The sequence below is a fragment of the Solea senegalensis genome, linkage group LG21 (genome assembly GCF_019176455.1).
Source record: "Solea senegalensis isolate Sse05_10M linkage group LG21, IFAPA_SoseM_1, whole genome shotgun sequence".
Classification (NCBI taxonomy): domain Eukaryota; kingdom Metazoa; phylum Chordata; class Actinopteri; order Pleuronectiformes; family Soleidae; genus Solea; species Solea senegalensis.
This window is the reverse complement of record NC_058040.1, coordinates 15,541,414-15,563,920: the sequence shown is the minus strand read 5'-3', so window position 1 is coordinate 15,563,920 and position 22,507 is coordinate 15,541,414. Positions and strand designations below refer to the sequence as shown.

The 22,507-nt window shown below is 41.1% G+C and overlaps 2 protein-coding genes across 2 annotated transcripts in view; both read left to right on the top strand.

Annotated features, from left to right (window-relative positions):
- The window catches only part of LOC122758653 (WD repeat-containing protein 7), a 36,762-nt gene extending 23,896 nt beyond the window's left edge, over window positions 1-12,866 (top strand). The window contains exons 20-24 of the mRNA XM_044012922.1: window positions 819-956; window positions 6,225-6,343; window positions 7,071-7,194; window positions 12,498-12,611; window positions 12,853-12,866. Coding sequence (XP_043868857.1) covers window positions 819-956; window positions 6,225-6,343; window positions 7,071-7,194; window positions 12,498-12,611; window positions 12,853-12,866 — 509 coding nt within the window. The remainder of the gene's footprint in view (window positions 1-818; window positions 957-6,224; window positions 6,344-7,070; window positions 7,195-12,497; window positions 12,612-12,852) is intronic.
- A 1,517-nt stretch (window positions 12,867-14,383) lies between these two features.
- On the top strand, window positions 14,384-20,548 carry LOC122758652 (baculoviral IAP repeat-containing protein 7-A-like). Its single transcript, XM_044012921.1, has 4 exons — window positions 14,384-14,492; window positions 19,034-19,243; window positions 20,114-20,179; window positions 20,277-20,548. The coding sequence occupies exons 1-4, from the start codon at window positions 14,384-14,386 to the stop codon at window positions 20,474-20,476; spliced, it is 585 nt and encodes a 194-aa protein (XP_043868856.1). The 3' UTR covers window positions 20,477-20,548.
- Window positions 20,549-22,507: the final 1,959 nt, after the last annotated feature.

Below are 22,507 nucleotides of genomic sequence, written 5' to 3'. Positions count from 1 at the left end.
ATTTTGTATTTGTTTAGATTTTCATCTCAGTTTTACTCACTAAATTGATCTACATTGCGATAAATCCTCAGTCCCTAAAATCAATCACGTTAGCATTGTTGGTAATGTTGTTGGAGACTGCTAACTGCTACATCTTTCTCAAATCAGGAAAAGGGCTCGGGCTGTAGCACGTGGTTTTAATCCAGACATTTCATTTTTAACGTGTAAATCTGGAAGATTACCATCGGTAACATGCTAGCACAAGTGAAAAATTACATAGCTAATTGCTATGTAACAGATGTGTTATTACATCTGTTTAGCCAAGTTCTGCATGCGAAGTATTTTGAAAAATATTTTTTTTATTCATGGCCACAATGAAATTTTCTGTGAAATCTGTAAGTTGCTAGCATAAGTGACATATGACATATCAAATTGCTAATGATAATGTATGACATGAGTTAGCATGTATCTGTTAGCTTTAATCTCTGGGTTTGGGCTGTTGGTAATGTTCAAGTTTTGCAGCTAAGTATTTTTAATTATTTTAATTAAATAATACTCGCTGTCATGTGAAGATGCTAAAAGAAAACTTTGGCATAATAATGTTTAATGTTTTAATGTTTTTACTACTTATTTTCAAGTCGAAAATATCAGATGCTTTGAAAACGCAACATGATTAACTTTATGTTTTAGTTTTTCCGTTCATGTTCTTTGTCAGTGCTTTGTTTTCTTCTTCTTCTGACTCCGCGTGTCCTTTCTCTGTATGTTTACATATATATTTTTCCTAACCTGTTTCCTTTCCTTCTTGACTATTTCTCTCTCCTTCTCTTCCTCTTTACAAGCTGCTGTAGCCACCGCAGCCAACGCTGGTGCTGCCACTGTGGCTGGGGCTCGGGGGCCCCCCGGGGGCCTTCCCCAGGGGGCTCCTGGTTTTCCCAGCCCCGGCCCTGCTTCACATAACATCCCCTCAGTAAACGAAGGTACAGAATGAAGTGACGGGTACCTGTTAGGGAAACATCTCGTAGCCATACTCTTTTTCTTTGAAAATCTTCTTTCCTGTAGCATCCTTTCTTTTCTCCTTTCCACACACATATATAGATAGATATATATATATCTATCTATATATATATTTTATACTCCCACCGTCCACTTCTTTCTCTATTTTTCATTGTTCTCTCCACTTCACTCTCCTCTTCATGTCATCACGATTCTTCACCTTCCCTCTCTTCTCTCCATCAGTTATTCATCTTCCCACCGTTTCTCTCCTCGGGTCTCGTCACCTCATCTCTCTTGTCTTGCATCAGTCTTGTTTTTTTCTCTTTTCCTCCCCCTGCAGCAAATGTTAGGTTTTCATCTCAGGTGTCTCGCTCCAGTCTTGTCCTCGTTTTTTGGTCTGCGGCGTTGTGTATCTGTTTATCTGTCTGTCCTGTCCTTGTCGAGTTCAGTTCACTCTCAGATCCGCTCGGTTCAAGTCGCCAGTGGAGAATAATCAGCCCGAGAAGCAGCCGAGGGTTTTAAATCTACACTTTATCGGATTATCAGCTGTTTTTTAATTCACTTTTCTATCTAATGTTACATTTAAATTTAACAAATGATCAAAAATGTCTCCGTTCAATCTTCTGTACAAAGACACAAACAGGGTTGTGTCGTCTGCAAAGAAGTAGACCTGATGCATCTGAGCATGAACTGATAACAGTCCTTTTTGTCCTGGTCAACATGTCCTTTTATGCCCTGTCTGTCTGTGTGTCCTGATGTTCCGGTGTCTCTGTGTGCTCACTGTTTGCATGCTTGCTGTTTTTCCACCTGATGTAACGGGGAGGAGGGAGGGTGTCGCCACAAAGTCAAACAAAACATCGATTAAATAATCAAAACATAAAGTTGGTGCCCAGCAATAAATAGAATAAATAGACATTAAATAAATTTAGAAAATGACTGAATGACAGAACGTTAAATTCTCTTAGTAACTTAAATTAAAGTACATTTTCGTCCTCATGAGATCAAATGAGAAACTAATTATCATTTTTCTCACAGGGTGTTGGAAGCGTCCTGCCTCATTTTCTTGTACGATGAATGTCTGTGGTTTGTAGGGAAATACAAGTGCCTTTTCAAAGTGTGAATAACTTTGATTTAGTAAACAGATTCTTACCATTTTAGTGAAGTTTTATGACAGAAAACTGCAAGCATGCACTCAGATGTTCATTCCTTATTAGTACCTGTAGTCATATTGTAGTAAAACTGCAACGTTTATGATTTTAAAACACTGCCCTGCAGAAACCACACTATCACTGTTAGTGTTATTAAAACTATTACACTCAAAAATTGTTCCTGTTAGCAAATAATGGTTGGAAAGAAATGCATCCAGTGCTAATAATACAACCAAACGGTGTCCACTACGTTTCCCTTTTCCTGTACCTAAAGTGTGAGAATGCATTTGTTTCATAAGAAACAAGACTTACAACGAGGTGAAAGTGAAACTGAAAGGAAGTTTTAACAAATGATGGCCGAGTCGCAACTGATGAGAACGAATCGGGATGCAAATTGAAATATTGGCGTAATTTGTAAGGCCTTATCCACACGGAAAACGGAACTTTCTCTGTACAATCTTGTTCTTTTTTGTTCTCCATAAAGCAACACCGCATAGTTTCAAGAACTTCAAAGTTCTTGAAGAAATACGTATTTATCTTTAATCCTTCTAACTCTCAAGTATATTACCTTTTATGTTTTTCATTTTTATGAAATTTATATTCATACATCCTTTTATTTTTCACAGGGAACCCACTGGGACCTCTTCATAGGACCCTTGGGTTCCCTACACTTGCTATTGATAACTGTTGTCTAAACAAACAACTACAATAGTTTCTGTCCTGCGGGCTAACATATATCAGATGTCACTGACAGCTAGGAGGGGGCTGGACTATGTAAATGTGATTATTCTGTCTCTTGGCTCCCAGAAGGTGTAAATCTTTGAGGCTAAGATTTTCCCTAAAGCAGGAGTGCCACATCATCTTCAGATATTTCCATGTGTTAGACATGGTTGGAAAGCTTAGACATCACACTTTCAGAATCTGTAAAGAACTCAAAATGTCCCTCGGGAGACTTGTTCCTGGTTTTTCCATGGCTGGGCACATATATGCCAGGCCTGTATGGGGTGCTGTAACACTGCAACAGAAATACACCAAAAATGTAGAAGAAGACGTGGCTTGTGAGTTGCGAATTGGGTAAATACACAAAAGAGCATGGGCAGCTTTTCAAAATGTGTTTTAAGGCTCCCAAAAGCATGTTTCGCGTGGATAAAAAGCTGATATCGCACATTTTGTGTTTTGCGAATTTGGGCCCTGCAAACAAAAAAATGGATCCAGCAACATTTCCAAAACTTCTCCAGGTATCTTTCATCTGCGTAAAATCAGCCTTATCTCAGCCGTCAAACATCTAAAGCAGCATCTGGTTCAACACCTACCATTTTGCTAACTAGCTTTACTAGGAGCAATTATGACTTTATAATAATAAATTGGTTGATTAACCTTTTTACCACTCGAGGTTTCTGCAAGACAGTGATGCAGCTTTTACAAATAGAGGTTGACTGATTATTGTCTGTCAGTGTGAATATGAAATGTTGACTTTTTTTCTTCACAGTAACTCGGTCAACCTCTACATACACATATGTACAGTATATATTTCTAATTTCACTCTGTAACAAAGCTAACAGTTTGACTTTTGCCTGTTCTGCAAAGGTAAGTCTCACACGCTGCGTTTGGTAAAGAAATTTGCTCTGAAATTTCTTTCCCCGCATAAAAAAAAGCTGGTCAGCGTCCGTGACCAAAACGTACATTTCACGTTCCTGCATCCTCTCCGGGAACCATATATTGAGCCAATATATGTGACTAAGGTGCTTGATTTATGTTGACGATGAGTTTTCTTGTCCCCCGTGTAAAAGCTAGTGTGTGTGGTTTTTTTTTCTCTTTAAAAATGAGCAGCGATTTCAGCTCCGACTGGATGTAAAAGACATTATTAAATGTTATTTTTCTCCATCAGACGAAATCAAGGGAAGAGATTCGTACTTTGTCGCATCACCTGGTGTTTATTGTTTAGTCCTGAAAACCCTCAAGGTTTTCTCATGTGTTTGAGGTCGAATCCTTCAGACGGTGCCGTGGTGTTGTTGTTGTTGTTGTTGTTGCTGTTGTTGTTGTGAAGCTGCGTGGAATAAAAAAATATTAAATTCATCCTGACAAGACAAGGTTGTTGTCAGTCCTGCTCTCATTTTGATGTGAAGCACCACCAGGGGCAGATGTACCCATGCTTGTGTCGTGCCGCCTTTGTTTTACCTGGGACGTACCAAGCCTGCGGCTAATTGCGCAATCGGAGCTAATGCTAGAAATCGCACTTGAGTGGAGCTCCAAGCCTTGGCGGTCAAAGTCCTTCAAGCCGTTCACTCAACATGTTTCCATCTTAAATCAAACACGTTACCTGGATTCCAGGGCAAATCCAGTCTGTACTGTTTGATCTTAAATGGACAAACATGATTTGATTGTCTAACGTGGTTTCATTTGCTCGTACTTGACAGCAGGTAAAAACTTGTGCATACGACAGAAAAGTTGACCATTAATCAGCAACAAGACTCTTGTGCGTTAGGGTTAGTAAAAGTGTTCTTTTACTGCGGCAAAGTTTCATTTCTAGACCTTCATCGGGCTACCAGTTTTTGAAAACGAGAAGCCATCTTAAATGGTGGCGCTTTTCCATTATACAGTTCTAGCTCTACTCGGCTCAACTCTACTCAATTTGGGTTCATGGTTCCTCCTCAACATGGGCGGGGTTATTATAGGAAGACTGAGTGAAACTGCTGTCATGACAAACACACAAACCAGTGACTTGTAAAGCAGTTGTTTTGGTTGTAACTGAATCATTAGAATCTGTTGATTTAAAAAGTTTTATTCACAGAATCGTTCAGTACTTCCTGACACGAGTTCTGACACAGTCACTGAACTGAAATACCACTGAACGTGGTATTTGATCGCCGGCTTTCAGCAGTGCTGTTGCTAAATACACCAAATACTATATATTATTGAGATTTTAGACATTTCCTTTGCTAAATGTTGGTGATAAACATCATGTTTTTTAAGAATTTTTAAGTCTTTTTAACTGATCTACATTTCGGCATTGTTCGCTTTGATCGAGCTCATGACTTTTTCAGTGACGACATTCTCTGACCAATCAGAAGCCGGCAGACTTTTCATCGTGAAACAGTTGCAACCTTAACCCACAGTTTTCGGCTGGTCACATTTTATAGATTCCCTCCACATTTCTGTGTGAAACTTTCCCCTCGATTCTCCCAGGATTGCGTCTTTACGAGAAGGAAAACCAGATTTGTCTGTGGTTTTCTTCTACGTTCAAACCAGGCCTCGTTGCGACAGAATGCCGTCTACAACACGTTGGTACATCTGCCCCTCAGCTCTGGTTAGCAGAAATAACAACGGAACTCTAACCAAGACTGGAAGTAACCATGTCAGTACTTTTCCCATCATGTTGTTGAACTGTTGTTAGTGTGTGTGTGTTCATGAGGATTGTGTAAGTATGAAGTTACTGTGAATGTGACCGAAAAACCCACTGCTGTCATATAGAAACATGTTTTTTTTTAACAGCTTATTTAAGCAAAACGGACGGAAATTACGTTACATTACATGTTATTTAGCAGACGCTTTTATCTAAAGCGACTTACAATGGAATTGAGCACAATCAGCCAGGGGTGGAGTCGAACTTGTGACCATTGTGACCATGATGTCTTTCGCACACAGGGTACCGGTCTTAACCAATGAGCCACTGCACCCCCAAATCATGAAATCATAATGAATTTAACTATATTGAAACATTTAACAATGCAAACTGTCGTCAGTTAGCTTTTAGCATCATCTCAACCTTCCTAAGATGGTTGATAGGAATGTCTGTTGACAAGTTGCTGTCATATCACTTGGAGAACTTTCCAGTTGTGTTTGCAGGTCGTCATTTTCTCAGTAGACAGTTTTAAACGGAGCGCCCCCTGAAGTTGCAATTCCAGATTGTGAACTCATTCAGGGGCAACTGGAACACACGGCTAATCCCTGGTGCTCGTCGTCTGTCAACGTTTCTCTGCACATTTGTACAAAAAATCGGTTGAATTTAGAGTTGAATGTGACAGCGGTGAGGTTTGTGTATGAGCATGACCTTCACTACAGTCTCCTCTAACTCTGAGTCTGTGTGTGTGTGTGTGTGTTCAGGTTGGAGCCAGCTGGCAGCCATGCACTGTGTGATGCTCCCCGACCTCCTCGGCCTGGACAAGTACAGACCTCCTCTGCTGGAGATGTTGGCGAGGAGATGGCAGGACCGCTGTCTGGAGGTAACATTCTCTCACACATAGACATGCCCCTTAACCTCATCCATCACAATTCAATGTCCAACCTTCACCATAAAACCAGGTCTTAAGCCCGAAAAAGTCTCATTAAAGCTCTGAGGACCAACCAGAGTCCTCACTTCCTCTGCACAGCTATTCTTCTTAGGCTTCTGCTTTGACTTTCATCCGTTCGGACAACCTAAAGTAAGCATTACCCTTAACTTTAACCATAACCAGTGAATGACTAACCCTAACCCTAACCTTAACCCAACCACAATCTTGGTCTTAAACTTATCCAGTTCCTCAGAAATGAAGTTCTTGCTCATTGGAACCACGTTTTGCCCTCCATGAGGACTACTGGTCCTGATAAAGGTCCTAAAGAGGCAACAAATACCTACCTCTCACTGTTAATCCCTAGTGCTAAACTTAATCTGAACCAAGCTTCAGAAATTTAAGTTGTACCTCATTAGAACCAGATTGGCCCTCAAGAGGACAACGGGTCTTGGATAAAAGGGTCACTGTTTATGCCAGAAAAAAGGTCCTAAAGAGGCAACAAATACAAGAATGTTCTTGTACACAACTAAATCTCTAACCCTAACATAAACCTGGTTCCAACCCTGTCACTCAAACCTCACCTGCTGTTTACGTCTTATTAATGATAAAAATGTTTCTAAAGACCTCTTCTCCTCTCTCTCTCCCTCTCCCTCCCTCCCTCCCTCCCTCTCTCTCTCAGGTACGAGAGGCAGCACAAGCTCTCCTGTTGGCCGAGTTGAGACGAATCGGCCAATCAGGACGCAAGGACACCATCGACGCGTGGGCTCTGTACCTGCCTCAGTATGTGGACATGGTCAGCTCACGTGAGTCATTTTTAATTCCACGCTGTCTTCAGACTGTGTTCGCTGCTGTTAAACAGCCTTTTCTCTCCAGCTTAATGAGGTTCGGGTCACTTTGTAAAGCAGCGCTTGCTGCCCTGCACCAAACCCCATAGAGAAAATGAATGATTTTTCATTACAGCACACGGGGTGGATGTTGATCCACTGCAGCCTCCATCAGTCACTTCAAATGTGCCACTGGGTAACCTTGGTGTTTGGAAATTGTTGGTTCCCCGTGTCCCTGTGTCCATGTGAGCCTTAAAGCGCTCGTTTTCTCAATGGACTTTGGTGCAGGGAGTGTGAACAACTTTGGAAGTCACACTAACTTGATTTTCCACTCAGAAATGATTGTGTAATAGTGAAATGAAATGGTGAATGTGTTGTTGGTGTACATTTTATTAAGCCAGCCTTTTGTTAAGCAGCTAAAATCGTCTTTTTTTCCCCCGAATGTCTATCGAACAAACCCAATTTGAAAAAATGTGTGTGTGTGTGTGTGTGTGTGTTTGTGTGTGTGTGTTCTGTCTCTTATTCTGTTCATCTATCTGTCTGTAGCTCTATGTATTTCCTAGTCCCTCTCTCTCTCCCTCTGTGTCTCTCTCTCTATAGTTAGACCTGCTGATGGGAAGAAAGGTGAATCTCCACCTTCTTTTACTAGAAACAGCCCTCTAAAATGCTGTGTGTGTGTGTGTGTGGAGGAGTCATGGTTGCTGAGGATGCTGAGGGGGTTTCTCAGGGGAACTGTTACCATAGAAACGGGCACCAGTCCGTGTTGTGTTACCACAGCAGTACCGCAGGCAGGGGAGATGGTGGGAGTGATGGAGCGGTGACCTCGGGGGATGAGGAAGGATGGAGAGCTGGGGGGAGGGAGGGGAGGGAACACAGAGAGAGAGAGCGAGAGAGAGGTTAAAGGGTCATTGAATTTGATCTGCGTGCTGCACAGCAGGACTGAAACAGACAGTAAGATGACTCCTGCTAGTCCTGGAAATCCTGGAACATCATGGGGAGAGTCAGGGAATGTGTGTGGGTCCCCGAGGGAAGTCTCCCTCTTGATCCTGAACCTCAGCCACATGTTTCTTTCGAACTCTACTTTTATCCTGTTGACCTTTTGTTGTGTTTGTTCACAAATTCTCCTGAACGCCTCATCTTAACGTCACATAAACCCTGCAGGTCACCCTGCAGGACAAATGATCCCATTTTTAAATAAAAGAAGACCAATCCAGTGATTTGAATAGGATTCCCGCTCGTGTGACTCACTAGTGTCACTACTTCATGACACCTGGTGATGGCGCTTATCCCCGGAATGAGGGAAACCTGCACAGAAGAACTGTCATTATCGTAGCCACATAATAAACCAGATACATTTAAACATTGTTTACTCAAGGAAAAACTGATTTTATCTCATTTAAAAAAAGGTCAAAGGTTATAAAATCCATGTCAACTTAAGTCTGCAACATTCTGCCCTGTTATCTCAGTGTGTGACAAACTTTTCCACCTGGAAGCTGGAGTTTATAAACCGTTCACTCTCCCGCACCAAACTCCATAGAGAAAAAGTGTTATTTTACGACTTCTGTGTTTCAACAATTTGTTGTTGATTCGCCACAGTGACACAAAGTGACCACAGGAGGCAGCAGCAGACAAGCAGCCCCTGTGTCCCCCGTGAGCTTAAAAACGCTGATTTTTCTCTATGGGCTTTGGTGCGGGCGAGTGAGCGGTTCACTAAACGACACACGGGTGACGTGACACTTTGGATTCACACAAGCTGAACACTTGAGGAAGTTCACAGCAGGTGTGACAAAACTACCAGCCACGCACACGCCCATGCACACGCACGATACAACCAGAGGCTTTAATCTCTGAGCAGCAGGGAGACGACGAGGCAGCGACGAGGAGAGTCCACCCAGGGACACACACACACACACACACACACACACACTTAACACACTCGTGTTCACACACACTCGATTAAACAAAGTCTCCAGTATTGTGCGGCGTGCGCTCGCATGAACACACACACACACGCTCTCAGGGTCAAACAGTGTGAGAGAAGCAGCTGTTTCTTTGATCACTCAGCGGCAGTGATCACTTCCTCTTCTCCTTTTTTTTTTAAACTTTATTGTTTCCCTCCATCGCCCAATCCTGCGCTTACCTTCCCCACGTCAAGCTGCTGTTGTAGGAGATGTGACCTTTCCTCCTCTTTTCTCCTCGTTACCTTTGTCATTGTTGCATCAGTCCCTCATCACCTCTCCTTTACCATCTTTTCCTCTTCTCTTCTCTTTTTTCCTTCTTTCTCTCCTTCCCTTTTTGCCCTGCCTTCCTTTTGATATATATACTATATATATATATATATATATATATATATATATATAGAGTTACATTCAATGATTCTTTAAAGCAAATCATTTCAGGTGTAATGATCTTATTTCCCTCGTCACCTTCCCTTGTGCTCTATCCTGCCTTCATTTTCATCCTTTCCTCCTTCCTGACTTCCTTCTAGTTTTCCCTTGTCTGTGTGGATGAAAGTTAAAGTTAAAAACTACATAAATGAAGATACTGTTTATTTATGCCGTAGAAATTGAGTAAAGAGAGAAAATTCATAAATGAGACCTTGTCCTTTTTGCCCCTGAAATACTGGGTACACGTCTTAAATGTAAATATAAAACTTTGATTGGCTGAGTTATAAAAGGTCTAAAACATTAAATCAGTAAAAATGTAACAAAACAATAATAAAATGGTAAAATCTTGTGTCATGTGACTGAACGCTGATTAAAAACCTGTTCAGACTCGGGATTAAGACCGTGTCATTTTGACCAGTGGAAATGAGGAATTAAAGAGGGAAGAGGAGATCCAGCAACAGACTGAGGAGAGGAGGAGGTCCTGGAGGTTAACAAGGCATGCTGGGAGCTATGTGTCATGGCTGACATGACAAGCTTGACCTTGGAGCAGGGCAGAGTGTCTCCTCCCCTCCCTCCTCTCTCGTCTCTGCCTCCCTGTCATCCTCCCCCTCTTCTTTTTCTTCCCCATCTCCTGTATCTCCTCTCTCTCCTTCTCCTCCCCTTGGCCAGGACAGCTGAGTTATAGGCCTGTGCGTGCGTGTGTGATATAAACCTGCACAACATCATAATAACTTCCTCACAGTCTCGTCTTTTAAAGCTGCTATAAGCAGGATTTTCTGTAGAATCACTTGGAGGATCAATATCTGGATCAATATCTGGATCAATATCTGGTTTTCGACAGCGTTTCCGATGACCGATTCTTGTTTGATATCGGTTTTATTGAGTCCGGTTTTAACCAAAACTCTATAACACATTCCGATTCATTTCATTTAGATTTCGTACCTGGTACTTTTAAAGTTACATGTACATAATGGTGTGTTCCATTTGTAGTCGGAACTCGGAAACTGGGATCAACCTCATCAACCTTGGTTGTGATCGACTGGTGTTGCTAACAATGTCTAGCCTGAGATACGTTAGTTTCCATGTTTTTTTCCCAGACTTTTCAACTTGCCGACTTCCGATGCAATGCAGCAGAATCCCGATGTCGCCTCATGGACACACTAACATTTTTGCTCAGAAGTGGAAAAGTTTCTATAAACTGTGACGTCGACAGACTGAGAGCGTCGTCACTGGAAGAGTCATGAGCGCGACGTCCGACATGAGAATCAAAGCGAACGATGTCGATCTGTCGATCAGTTATAAAGACTTTAAAAAACATGCGTTAATCTACAACATTTAGTAAAAGGAAATGTATAATACGTCAATATTGAACAGAAGCGATCGATTGTGAGCCGAATCACGTCTCAACGTTCAGCGGTATTTCAGTTCACACAGGAAGTACTGAACGATTCTTTTTAAATCATCTGATTCTAATGATTCAGTTACATCCAAAACAACCGTTTTACAAGTCAATCGTTTGTATGTTTGTGTCGCGTTTAAAACTGCCGTTGCTATGACGACTCCGCCCACGCTGAGGAGGAGCTATGAAGTCATGGAAAAACAACGTGACCGAGTATAGTCGAGCCGTGCCGTGCTGGAACTGAATAGTGGAAAAGCGTCATTAGTCTCCTGCATATTCCAGTTTTTTTTGTTTACATCTTCTTGACAGCCAATCACAGCCTCTGTTAGAGCTTGCTGCGTGCTGATTGGCTCCCTGATGGCTGATGTTCCGTGGTTCATGAACTGCGGCTGAACTGAGACTCACACACACACACACACACACACACACACACACAGAAGCATCACTCATTCAAGTCCAATTAAGTTTTTATCACGTAAACATGCGAGACGGATGCTCTGCTGTTCGTGTGTGTGTGTGTGTGTGTGTGTGTGTGTGTGTGTGTGTGTGTGTGTGTGTGTGTGTGTGTGTGTGTGTGTGTGTGTGTGTGTGTGTGTGTGTGTGTGTGTGTGTGTGTGTGTGTGTGTAATATAAAGTCATTATACTATCAGGTGTGTGTGTGTGTGTAATATAAAGTCATTATACTATCAGGTGTGTGTGTGTGTGTGTGAGAGAGAGAGAGAGAGAGAGCAGGTTAATTGGAACATGGAGCTCAGTGGTAACGAGGATTAATCAATGTAATTAAACTAACTGTTATAATAGCTTGTCATTAACTCGTGTGTGTGTGTGTACACCTGATATTCCTTATGTTGTCACATTATGGGGACAAAAATCAAAACTCACCCATAACGTAAATGACTACATTTTAAGGTTAAGACGTGTTTTACAGTTAGACTGAGGTCAGGGTTCAGGGTTAAGGTCAGTACAAGTTATGGTTATGGTTAAGGTTAGAGTAAGTCTCCAGAAAATGAATGAAAGTCAACGCAATGTCCTCTGAAGTTATGGAAACTTGTGTGTGTGTGTCTGTGTGTTTCTGTGTGTGCGTGTGTGTCTGTGTGTGTGTGTGTCTGTGTGTGTGTGTGTGTGTGTGTGTGTGTGTGCGTGCGTGCGTTTCATTAATGAGGCTGTTTTCTCGGAGATTAGCGCAGCATCAGCTCCGTTTCCCTCCGTCGCTTCATTCATTAGCGCAGGCCCGCTAATGAAAAGCCACACTTAATTGGCAAAGGGGAGATAAAGGCTAAATGAAAACACTAAATATAGTGTGTGTGTTTCAATTAATCCCTTAGATAACGAGCAGGCGCCAATAAACCCTTATTAGCTGCTTAACCAGGACAGTTAGCCTGATTATAAGGCGCTATAATCATTAGCCTCCTGCTCACTCTGTCTCCTGTGACCACACACACACACACATATATATAATATATAACATTAACTCAAATCTCTCTCTTTCTCCACAGCTGGGACAACCACAGAGTCCTCTCCTCAAGCTCCGCCCCCTCCTGATGCCCAACCAGTGGAAACCAAGGCTCCTGAGGAGGAAATGGACGTCACTGATGATGACATCACAGCAGGTAGGAGAGAGAAAGACTGTGGTTTGAGTACGTTCTATACATTTACTGTTAAAGGGATAGTTGAGGTGTTTTTATCAGTAGGAAACACAGGTTGGTGTTTCCCACACCAAAGTGTTCTCCATAGAGAAAATCAGCGATTTTAGCATCGCAGCACACAGGAGGTGTTGATCCACTGCCGCCTACGTTACTGAGTTCAAATGTTATTATTGTGTGACTTTGGTGTTTGAAAACCTTTTTTCAGATTTAACCGAGTGACAAAAACGTAAGAGGCAGCAGTAGACCAGCGGCTCCTGTGTCCCTGTGACCTAAAATCAATGGTTTTCTCTATGGGGTTTGGTGCAGGAGAGTATGAGCCTTTATCTGGTCTGGTTTTTGTTTTTAAGAAACATTCAGAAGTCATTTATCTTTCATGTGCTGCTGGCTTTAAGGGTGTTGCTCCAGTGACTCTAAACGTTAAGTGTGTGTGTGTGTGTGTGTACTTTGACCCGCATGGTGTTAAAAGCAGTTTGGTGTTTAGTGTGTCACACATGCTCATGAAGTGAGAAGTTATTCTCCTCACCTGCAGTACAGGTAGAAACACACACACACACACACACACACACACACACGCGCGCAGAGAAAAACACCTTTCTGGTCCATTTACCTTTAAGTGTGACAGACGGGAGGATAACACAACCTCCAACTTCTGCAGTGGTTAAAAAAGTTTGGCAATATTTACTGATGCCCATGAATATAAATATTACAGCTGTCAATTGATTAAAACCCCCCCCAAAAATTAAAGAATTAGCTGTGATTAATCGCATGTTTTATTTCAAAAGCTCGTGATATCCCGCATTTAAACATAAAATGACTTCATGTAGAATAAGGAGAATTTAGAAATGAACGAACATTACGCTACGTTTTTTTTTTTTTATTTCGAACTGAGTCGATCAGACAATGTTTTCCATCTTTTTGCTCCCTCCTCCTAGTAAATCCAAAAGCAGCTGCGTTAGTTGCCTTAAAGGTCTCGTGTGTAAGAATTAGTGACATCTAGTGGTGACACTGCACATTGCTCCGCCCACTTCTCCCCCTTTTTTATCTACTACGGGAGCTGCGGTGGCCTTCGCGTACCAAAAAGAATGTCATCTCTTCTTTGTTAGTTTTTGCCTCAAAGCGTGAAACGCGTGCTCTGGCTTGTTTTGTCCACTCGGGCTTCTGTAGAAACACGGGGACACAAGATGGCGGCTTTTGAAAAACGAAATTAGTTTTCCTTTAAAGCGATAAAACACTTATAAAAGCAGATTTATCAAAAGTTTATTCAGTTTCTGCCAGTAAACCCTTGACAATGTTAAATATTTGAAATGAATTGCAGTGTGTTCATTTTGATAGTATGAGTTTAAAAATGATGTGTGTGTTTGAAGACTTAATCAGATGTAAAATCTGTGATAACATATTTTCTAATCGATCAGTGATTCAGGTAAATAATCTGTTTCCAGTTTCTCACATGAAAATGACAGAGTGAGCGTCAGTAACGTGTTTCTACACTAGAGGGAAGACTGAGCTCAATAACTGAGGGGGGGGGGCGGGGTCTCATCTGCCTCTGGTCAAAGGTCACTGCTGGACACAGGCCCCGCCTCCCAATATTGGAAGTTGTGTTAACGTTGCTGTGGTTGTGATGGAACTCATAAATAAAGCTGATCTCTGTGTAACAGATAAACTAACATAATCCAGACTCGGATTATAATTTGGGTTTAACGTCGGATAAGGTTCTCTATTGTTTTGTGTTGTTCTGAATGAAGAAGAGTCGCCTCATCGGCAGCAAACGAACAAACTCCCCCTCCCCTCCCCTCGCCTCACCTCGTCCATCAGTTGCGAGGGGGGTCCACAGCGGCACAGATAAAGGTCAGAGGTGAAAGGTCACGCTGACCCTCACCTCTCTTGTGTCATTAGCCCCGCTGTGATTTGGTTAGCTGAAACGCTAGCCTCCCCCGTTAATCTAATGGCGGAGCGTGGAGGTCGTTTGGGTCAGGATCGCGTTTCTGCTCACAACAGATTGAACTTATGGAGAGATGAATGATCACAGCGGATTCTGCCATTGTTTTCTGGTCATTGTGTGTGTGTGTGTGTGTGTGTGTGTGTGTGTGTGTGTGTGTGTGTCCCAGCTGGTGTGTGCTTATATTATTTTATTACACACACACACACACTGTGAGGCAGTGATGTTATTGTATGAATGTTATAAATGTGCAGGAATGGTTTTTATCGTGTCTTTATTGGAGTCTGCGGTTCAGTACAGAAGATGTGTTGTAGGGAAACATCGCAATATTTTATGCCGTTATATTTTAATGTTTTTATTTAATAAGTTGTTCTTTTTTGTAGCTGTAATGTTTTTGAATCTCTCCTCCTTCCACTCGCTCACTAGACAAAACTGTACAGAGTTCATACAAGTTGTTTTTGTAATATACTGTATATATAAATATGTTGTAATATGTCACCATATTTATATTATCCTCATACATTGCAAATATCGCAATCTCACTCCTTTAATCGCGATGTGTATCATATCGCCAATTCCTCAACAGTACTCTACTGCATATGGTTGTGTATTGATTATGATATCAGTACTCAATATCGGTTAGTTACTGGTCGGATATCGGGGGTAAAAAAATAAAAAAGGTGAAATCTGATACGATTCCCAAAATGCTAAATATCGCTTTGATACTTCACTCAGCACAGACTGTTAAAAATTACAATTTGAATGTCTTCTTTATGGAAGCGCAATATTTGTCGCACGATTGGAGCATGTTAGCATATTTGTGCTAATGTGTTAGCGGCACATTAGCATGAATAAGTTATGTTGGACTGATATCGGTACAGAATCAAACGATCTAGTTTAAACTGAAACCAGTACTAGAAGCTCTACCTTTAAAATAGGGTTTGGTACAAAATTGTAGAACTATTTATCGGTACTTCACTCACGTACAAAAATATAGTTCAAGTTGTGAACAATTAGTCCAAAATACAAAATTGAATATCTATTTTTTTGTGTGGAATAATTGTGATCGCAGAAAAATGTCAATATTTTACACGGTGGGCGATATGGGCAAAAAAAAAACAAAACGATAACGCTCGTTAAATCAATCTCCTTTAAAAATGTGATATTAATTATTGCTTATAGACGCAAAGACAAAGATGTTTTCTCTCAATTTGCACAACCACGCTCGGCTAACCTGTGTGACAGGGAGGATGCCAGTCAGAGGTCATGTGATCACGTAGGCCCACTAGTGGTCGTGAAGTGACATTGAATTCCTTCTGCTGCACATTCCAGGAAATCTGTGGAAGTTTCAGTGTGAGTTCCGTCAGTTTTTACACAACAATCTACGCAGATTCTGAGATTGTTGTCGTTTAAAAAGTCCTCGTCCTTGTCCTCTCATGTAGAGACAGTGACTGTTTTTGTACTATGAATAATAAACAACCTGTGAAAGTCTCAAATTCATATCCAGCAGATAATCAGGCAGGCAGACGGCGGGTGAGTGGGTGAGTGAGGGATGTTTAGGCCTGTGGGCAGATTCAGATGTTAATACTTGGTCACATTGATCAGGGCCGAGCTCGGTTTTCACCTCAGAGACGTGGATCCTCCACTCGCCACACACACACACACACACACACACACACACAGTCGTAAAATCGTAAAAACAGAATACACACACTTGTGTAATCGGCTTAAATGGAAATGAGATAATGGGGACAGAGACGGGAGACGCGGGGAATTCTGTCTGCAGACAAATCAACAGTGTGTTTGTGCGTCTGCAGCCTCTCTCTCTCTCCTCAGTATCATCCTGCTGCTGATTCATACTGTTATTATTATTATTGTTATTATTATTATTATTATTGTTATTATCATCAGGTCTGGTCTCACCTATGTTTTACACGCGTGACGTGTGTGTTATTGTTGATATTAACATTTTACCAGCAATAAAACACAGACCTGACACTTTTCACTGTAGTTTTAGTGTCTGGGCTGAATCTGAATACATGAAAAACCATAAATATTACATTTTAAAAAGTATTTAAGCAGCTGTATGCGGAGACAGTGGAGGATCAGTATATTATAATAATATCTCTCTGTCTCTGAGGCTGAGGTTTGAGAAGAATAACGGGATTATCTCTGTACCTACCTTTCATCATAAATGAAGCTATTTATGTCTTTTTATTCATAATAATTATGACGGAAAAATACCATCCTTGAATTAAGAGAGATGGAAATCCATTCCAGCAGCCTATGACATCATTGTTTCATTTTCACCTGATTTGGATTATTTATTGTTGTTTGGTCCATAAAATGTCCTAAAAAATATAAAAATATTGTTGCTCAGCGTCTTGTTTTTGTCCACAACCCAAAAAAGGAAAAAAGAAACCAGAAATCAGAGAAAGTGAATTTAATTAGTAAAAAAACCCACTGAGAAACACGTTTGACAATGATTTCAATGAAATAGATGTCTTTATATTTTACATTCTGCAGCTTTTATCATTAATCCAACACCTAAGAATATAATGAAGAAATTAACTTGTAACGTTTTAATTATTCATCAGGATTTTTGTTCTTTCTCTCTCTCTGTGATGGAAAGACCATTTTCTTTTCTCTCGTTTCATTTGTCGGAGCAGAAATCGAATCGCGTCACAGAGTCTGAGCCGCGGAGCCTTTAATAAAAACTAATCCCTTCTTTATGAAGAAACGCGTCGTGATGGAGCCACGTCCACGAGAGAAGAGGGAAAAATGAAACGTCCAGAGAACGTGACAGTGACGAGAACACGGCGGGATTAAAAAGGAGAGAGAGCTGTCAGATTACTGAATTAAACTGTGAAACAAACGCATAATTGATCACGGATGACGTGAAAATATGAAACACACCTCAGGGTTTGAGTCACTGAATTATGAGAGAGGAAGTCGTCGGATTAAAATGACAGACTTAACTTCATTCAGTCATTTCTCTCTCACTTTATCCTCCGTTATGAACCAGTGAGGCAACGATGTTGGCCAGTCTCTCACATTTGTGTGCAGTATAAATAATAGGGGGCTAAATACTGCATATATTGATGATAAGGAGCTCATAACGCCCACTGCAACTGCTGCTTTTCCCAAAAAGGTTTTTTGTTACTTGACTGGCCCCCGACTGACCAGACGAGACCGTCAGTGGCCCACAGGTCATTTGAGTTTGAGACCCCTGGCTTAAAATGTACAAATGTGTTGTTATGTAACCAAGCTCAACTACACTTTGTTGTAGCTGGCTGGTTCAACCCCTCGACTCTGCGTTGTGTTAAATGATGGCCAGGAGGCTTGCGTTGCAGTTCATAACACTGTTTATTCTGGACAGGAACAGAATATGTTACTGGTCACATACAGGCTCGATAGGCGGCTCACATGCAGCTCACTACAACAACACAGCAAGGTAACGTTAGCACAGAGGCTAACTAGTTAACTGAGAAACTGTGTTTACACCATTAAATTAACATTCCAGCACTTACAAATGCCACGACTCACTTATAGCTTGCACATTTACATCGTCAATAACCACAGTATGTTTTATAATCATACAAGAGGGAATATTGACATACGTACACAATAATGATTGTATGTAATAATGATCACCTTGAACGCACCTCTCATTAACTGGCAGCGTTTCTAACGTGCACTGAGCATTCATCAACTGCCACTGAAAGAAGGCACAAGTGGAATCTCTTATATAATCGGTTCCACATACTTGAAAAGGGCTTAGGTGAGTTTGTGATATCTGTAAAAAAGGAGAAAAAAGAAAGACAGAACAATTGCTATCACGCTATTGTTAGTTCAAAGAAGAGAGGGTTGTAGACTATGTTTAAAAAGTCATTAATTATATTTACTGAGTTTCAGTTACACACAATAAATCAACACGATTGTCAGTAATTAAAAGAGATTTTATATTTAATAGTCCACGTTCAAGTGGTATTCTTGGACTATTTTATTGTGGATATTGATTTTTATTAAATTAGAATGTCTCACTCCTCTTTTGTTTGTTATTGATTTATTTATTACTTTAGTAGGTCGGGGACAGACACAGTCTCTATGGAGCCTCCTGCTCTTCTAATAAACTTTACTAAACTTCTAGATAAGAGAGCGGCTCCATCTCAATCACTCACAGGGGTTTACTTATTAATGCAGATATAAAGTTCATGTATTCATAAAGTTATAGACAGTGAAAAAGTGCTCCTGAGCTGCTAGCATACATTTGTCAGGAACAGATCAAATTAAATGTAAATAACAGCATTTCCTGGATCATATCTGTGTATAATTTTCATCGGCCTTTTCATCGGTCACTCACTTTGAGCTGCGCTAACCTGTAGGAAATAGTTAATAATATTTACATTTGTTAGGCAGTCACCACTTCACTCTTCCTCTCATGTCACAGATGGGGTCGGAGGTCACGGAGGATCCTCAGCCATTCTCTCTCCTGTGGTGCAGACTGTGCTTCAAATGGGCTTTGAGTCCAGTCTGGTGGAGAGTCTGGTCCAGACCAAGTATCTGCTGTCAGGCCAGCACTACACCTCAGTGTCTGACCTGGTGTCTGATGTACTGCAGGCAGAGGAGGAGGACAGACACACGGCTCCACAGAGCACAGGTAGCAGCACCCCCCCCACACACACACAGTTGATCTCACAGTTGAGTTGATCTATGATGGAACCTCTGGAGTCAGTGATGCGTGAAGTTGACGACAGCTCAGCTCCGAGGAGAACTGAGACAACAGCTGACATGTAAACACTGAGGCACCATCAGAGAGAGTATGAGGTCAAACAGCCGGCACCTCGGTATCTAGGCTGTTTATATTCAACCAGGTCTGATTATAAGAATATGTGAGTGATTACATTTAAAGAGGGTTGAAGATTAGGATTTTACTCTCACAATTACTGCAATGATGATTTTCATCATTATTATTATTATATTATGTAAAATGGTTTTTTTATCGTGCTTTTCTAGATTACCAGTCAAAGCAGCTTTACACCACACATTCATACATTCACTCTCACATTTTTCATACACATTCACATGCTCTTGCAATACGACTCTGAACACATTCAAAGTCGTTAGGCGCAAAGCGGGTTTCAGGGTCGACATGTAGACTAGCAGAGCTGGGAATCAAACCCACAACCTTTTTTTTTTTTTTTTTGCCGTTTCCTCCTATATTTTTTCATTTAATGAATGAATACAATGTATTGAATTATTGTTAAGTTATTATTGTATTAATATTTAAATGAAAGTCTCAGTTTCGATCCTCCATATAGATGCTTCCCCTACACTGGATACTTGATTTGTTGTGCACTGTAAAACCTGAAAATGTTAAATGTTAAAATCATTTCACTTTAAAATATAAAGTTGGGTAAGTTCATTTTGTGGTAAAATTCAATTAAATGAATACTAGATGTTTACATTGATGTAACTCTGTGTTACCATGTTTATTTGTTTCATTATGTGATTAACATGTTTACTTCAGAGGCAGAGGAGAGGCAGAGCTCCAGTTCTGGAAATGTGAGGATGCAAACTCCTGTCAGAGGCAAAGGTCAGGGGTCATTCAGCACTCAGACCTCACACGCAGAAATGAGTTGTATGTATGTGTTGCTTGTTTTTTGATTCGATTTTTTCCTTGTGTGTGAAAGTGAAGGAGCCAGGCCCAGAGGAGCTGCTGCGGCAGCTGCAGGAGGAGAGGACCTGTAAGGTGTGCATGGATCAGCTGGTGTCCATCGTCTTCATCCCCTGTGGTCATCTGGTGGTGTGTGGCGACTGTGCTGCCAGCCTGCGTCACTGCCCCATCTGCAGAGCCATCATCAGAGGCAGCGTGCGAGCGTTCATGTCGTGAGGCTGACCCTGCAGGACAGCTGTCCACTAAGTTTAGCTATTAGAATAATAAAAATTATAATAATAATAAAAATACATTATCAACAATGCTATGTTGTCTTTTCTAGAATAAACGGCACAAGCTGTTCTGTTTGTGATGTTTTTTTTCCACCACATTTTTACTAAATGACACAAAACAAAACATTCTTTTATGAACAAACACTTTGTCCACTGTGGATAAATAAGTTTTATTACACAATCTGATCACATGGACTTAAAAAAATGAGACTTGATAATTCATGATGATCATGTTAATTTCATCATGTCATCAGCCTTCTTCCACCTTGTTACATCTAGATTAGATTACTGTAACTCCTTATTAGCAGGATGTTCCAACAAGTCTGTTAGAACCCTTCAGTTCATTCAAAATGCTGCAGCACGAGTTCTGACAGGAACTAGAAAGAGAGACCATATAACTCCAGTGTTAGCTTCTCTACAATGGCTCCACCCACAGTTTAGAATTCAATTTAAAATCCTCCTCCTCACATACAAAGCACTTAATGGTCAGGCCCCTTCATACCTGAAAGACCTAGTCTTACCCTATCACCCTAATAGACCACTTAGGTCACAAAATACAGGTTTACTTGTGGTTCCCAGAGTCTGTAAGAGCAGAATGGGAGGCAGAGCCTTCAGTTGCCAGGCTCCTCCTCTCCTGTGGAACCAGCTCCTACTGACAGTTCGGGAGGCGGAGCCTCTCTCTGTATTTAAAGTTAAACTTAAAACTTTTTGATAAAGCTTATAGTTAGAGTTGGTTCAGGGAAACCTGGACCAGCTCTTAGTTATGCTGCTATAGACTTAGACTGCTGGGGGATTTTCCTGTGGTACACACACATTCACTCTCTCACACTCAGGGTATGAATATGACTTTTTATATGTCATTAACCTTGTCTCTTTCTCTCCCTAGTTTGTGTCTTTCCTTCCTTCCCTCTCTCTCTCTCTGTATTCTTATCTTGCAGGTTGCAGGATCCAGATCCAGTTTTCGAGGCTATCCATATCATACATATCATCACCATTATTATTGTGCTATAATTAAAAGTCGATATCATTAACTGTATAAACTTGTAACCTGATACAGTTGTTGTGCATCTGCTCCTGGTCTCTCTCTCTCTTCTGTCTCTACCTCATCTCCCTCTTGTCCTTTCTCTCCCCCCTTTCTGTCCCCCACCTCTCTGCTGTCCACCATTTTCCTTTCACCCCAACCGGTCGAGGCAGATGACCGCACATCTCTGAGTCTGGTTCTGTCAGAGATTTCTTCTGTTAAGAGGGAGTTTTTTCTCTCCACTGATGCCTAGTGTTTGCTCATTGTGTGAACTGTTGTGTTTCTCTGCTCTCCTTGATGTTGTCTATGTACAGACTTGAGATAATGTATGTTATGATTTGGCGCTATACAAATAAAATTGAATTGAATTGAATTGAATTGAATTGAATTACACCCGAGAGGTAATCCCACACTCAAAGGGGGAGGGGACTTCAACATGGCACTCACAACACCCACAACTTGATAGGCTCAGTAAGGCAGGAACAACACGGGACTGGCAATCGATAGAAACACTTAAACAATACATGAGTGATGATGGTCTTTGTGATGCTTGGCGCTCCTGTCATCCAGCCTCTTTCTCACCTGTACACAACTCCTATTCCAGAATTGACTTCTTTCTCACCATCAGCTCAATTCTATCAGACATCACAGACACTCAGATTCACCCTATCACCATTAGTAACCATGCACCAGTCTCACTAAAGATAACTAATAAGGCCATCACACCACCAACCAGAAACTGGAGATTTAATACATCCAAATGTTTAACCAGTTTACATTGAATAAAGAAAAAACAACTATTACTCCATAAAAGACTCAGACGGTAATTTAACCCATGCACCAGATGAAATAAAGAGAGATTTCTATAACAACGTATATTCATCAAACAATAGCTAATCTAGTACAGACATAAACACATTTTTAAACTCCATAGATCTACCAAAACCTAATCAT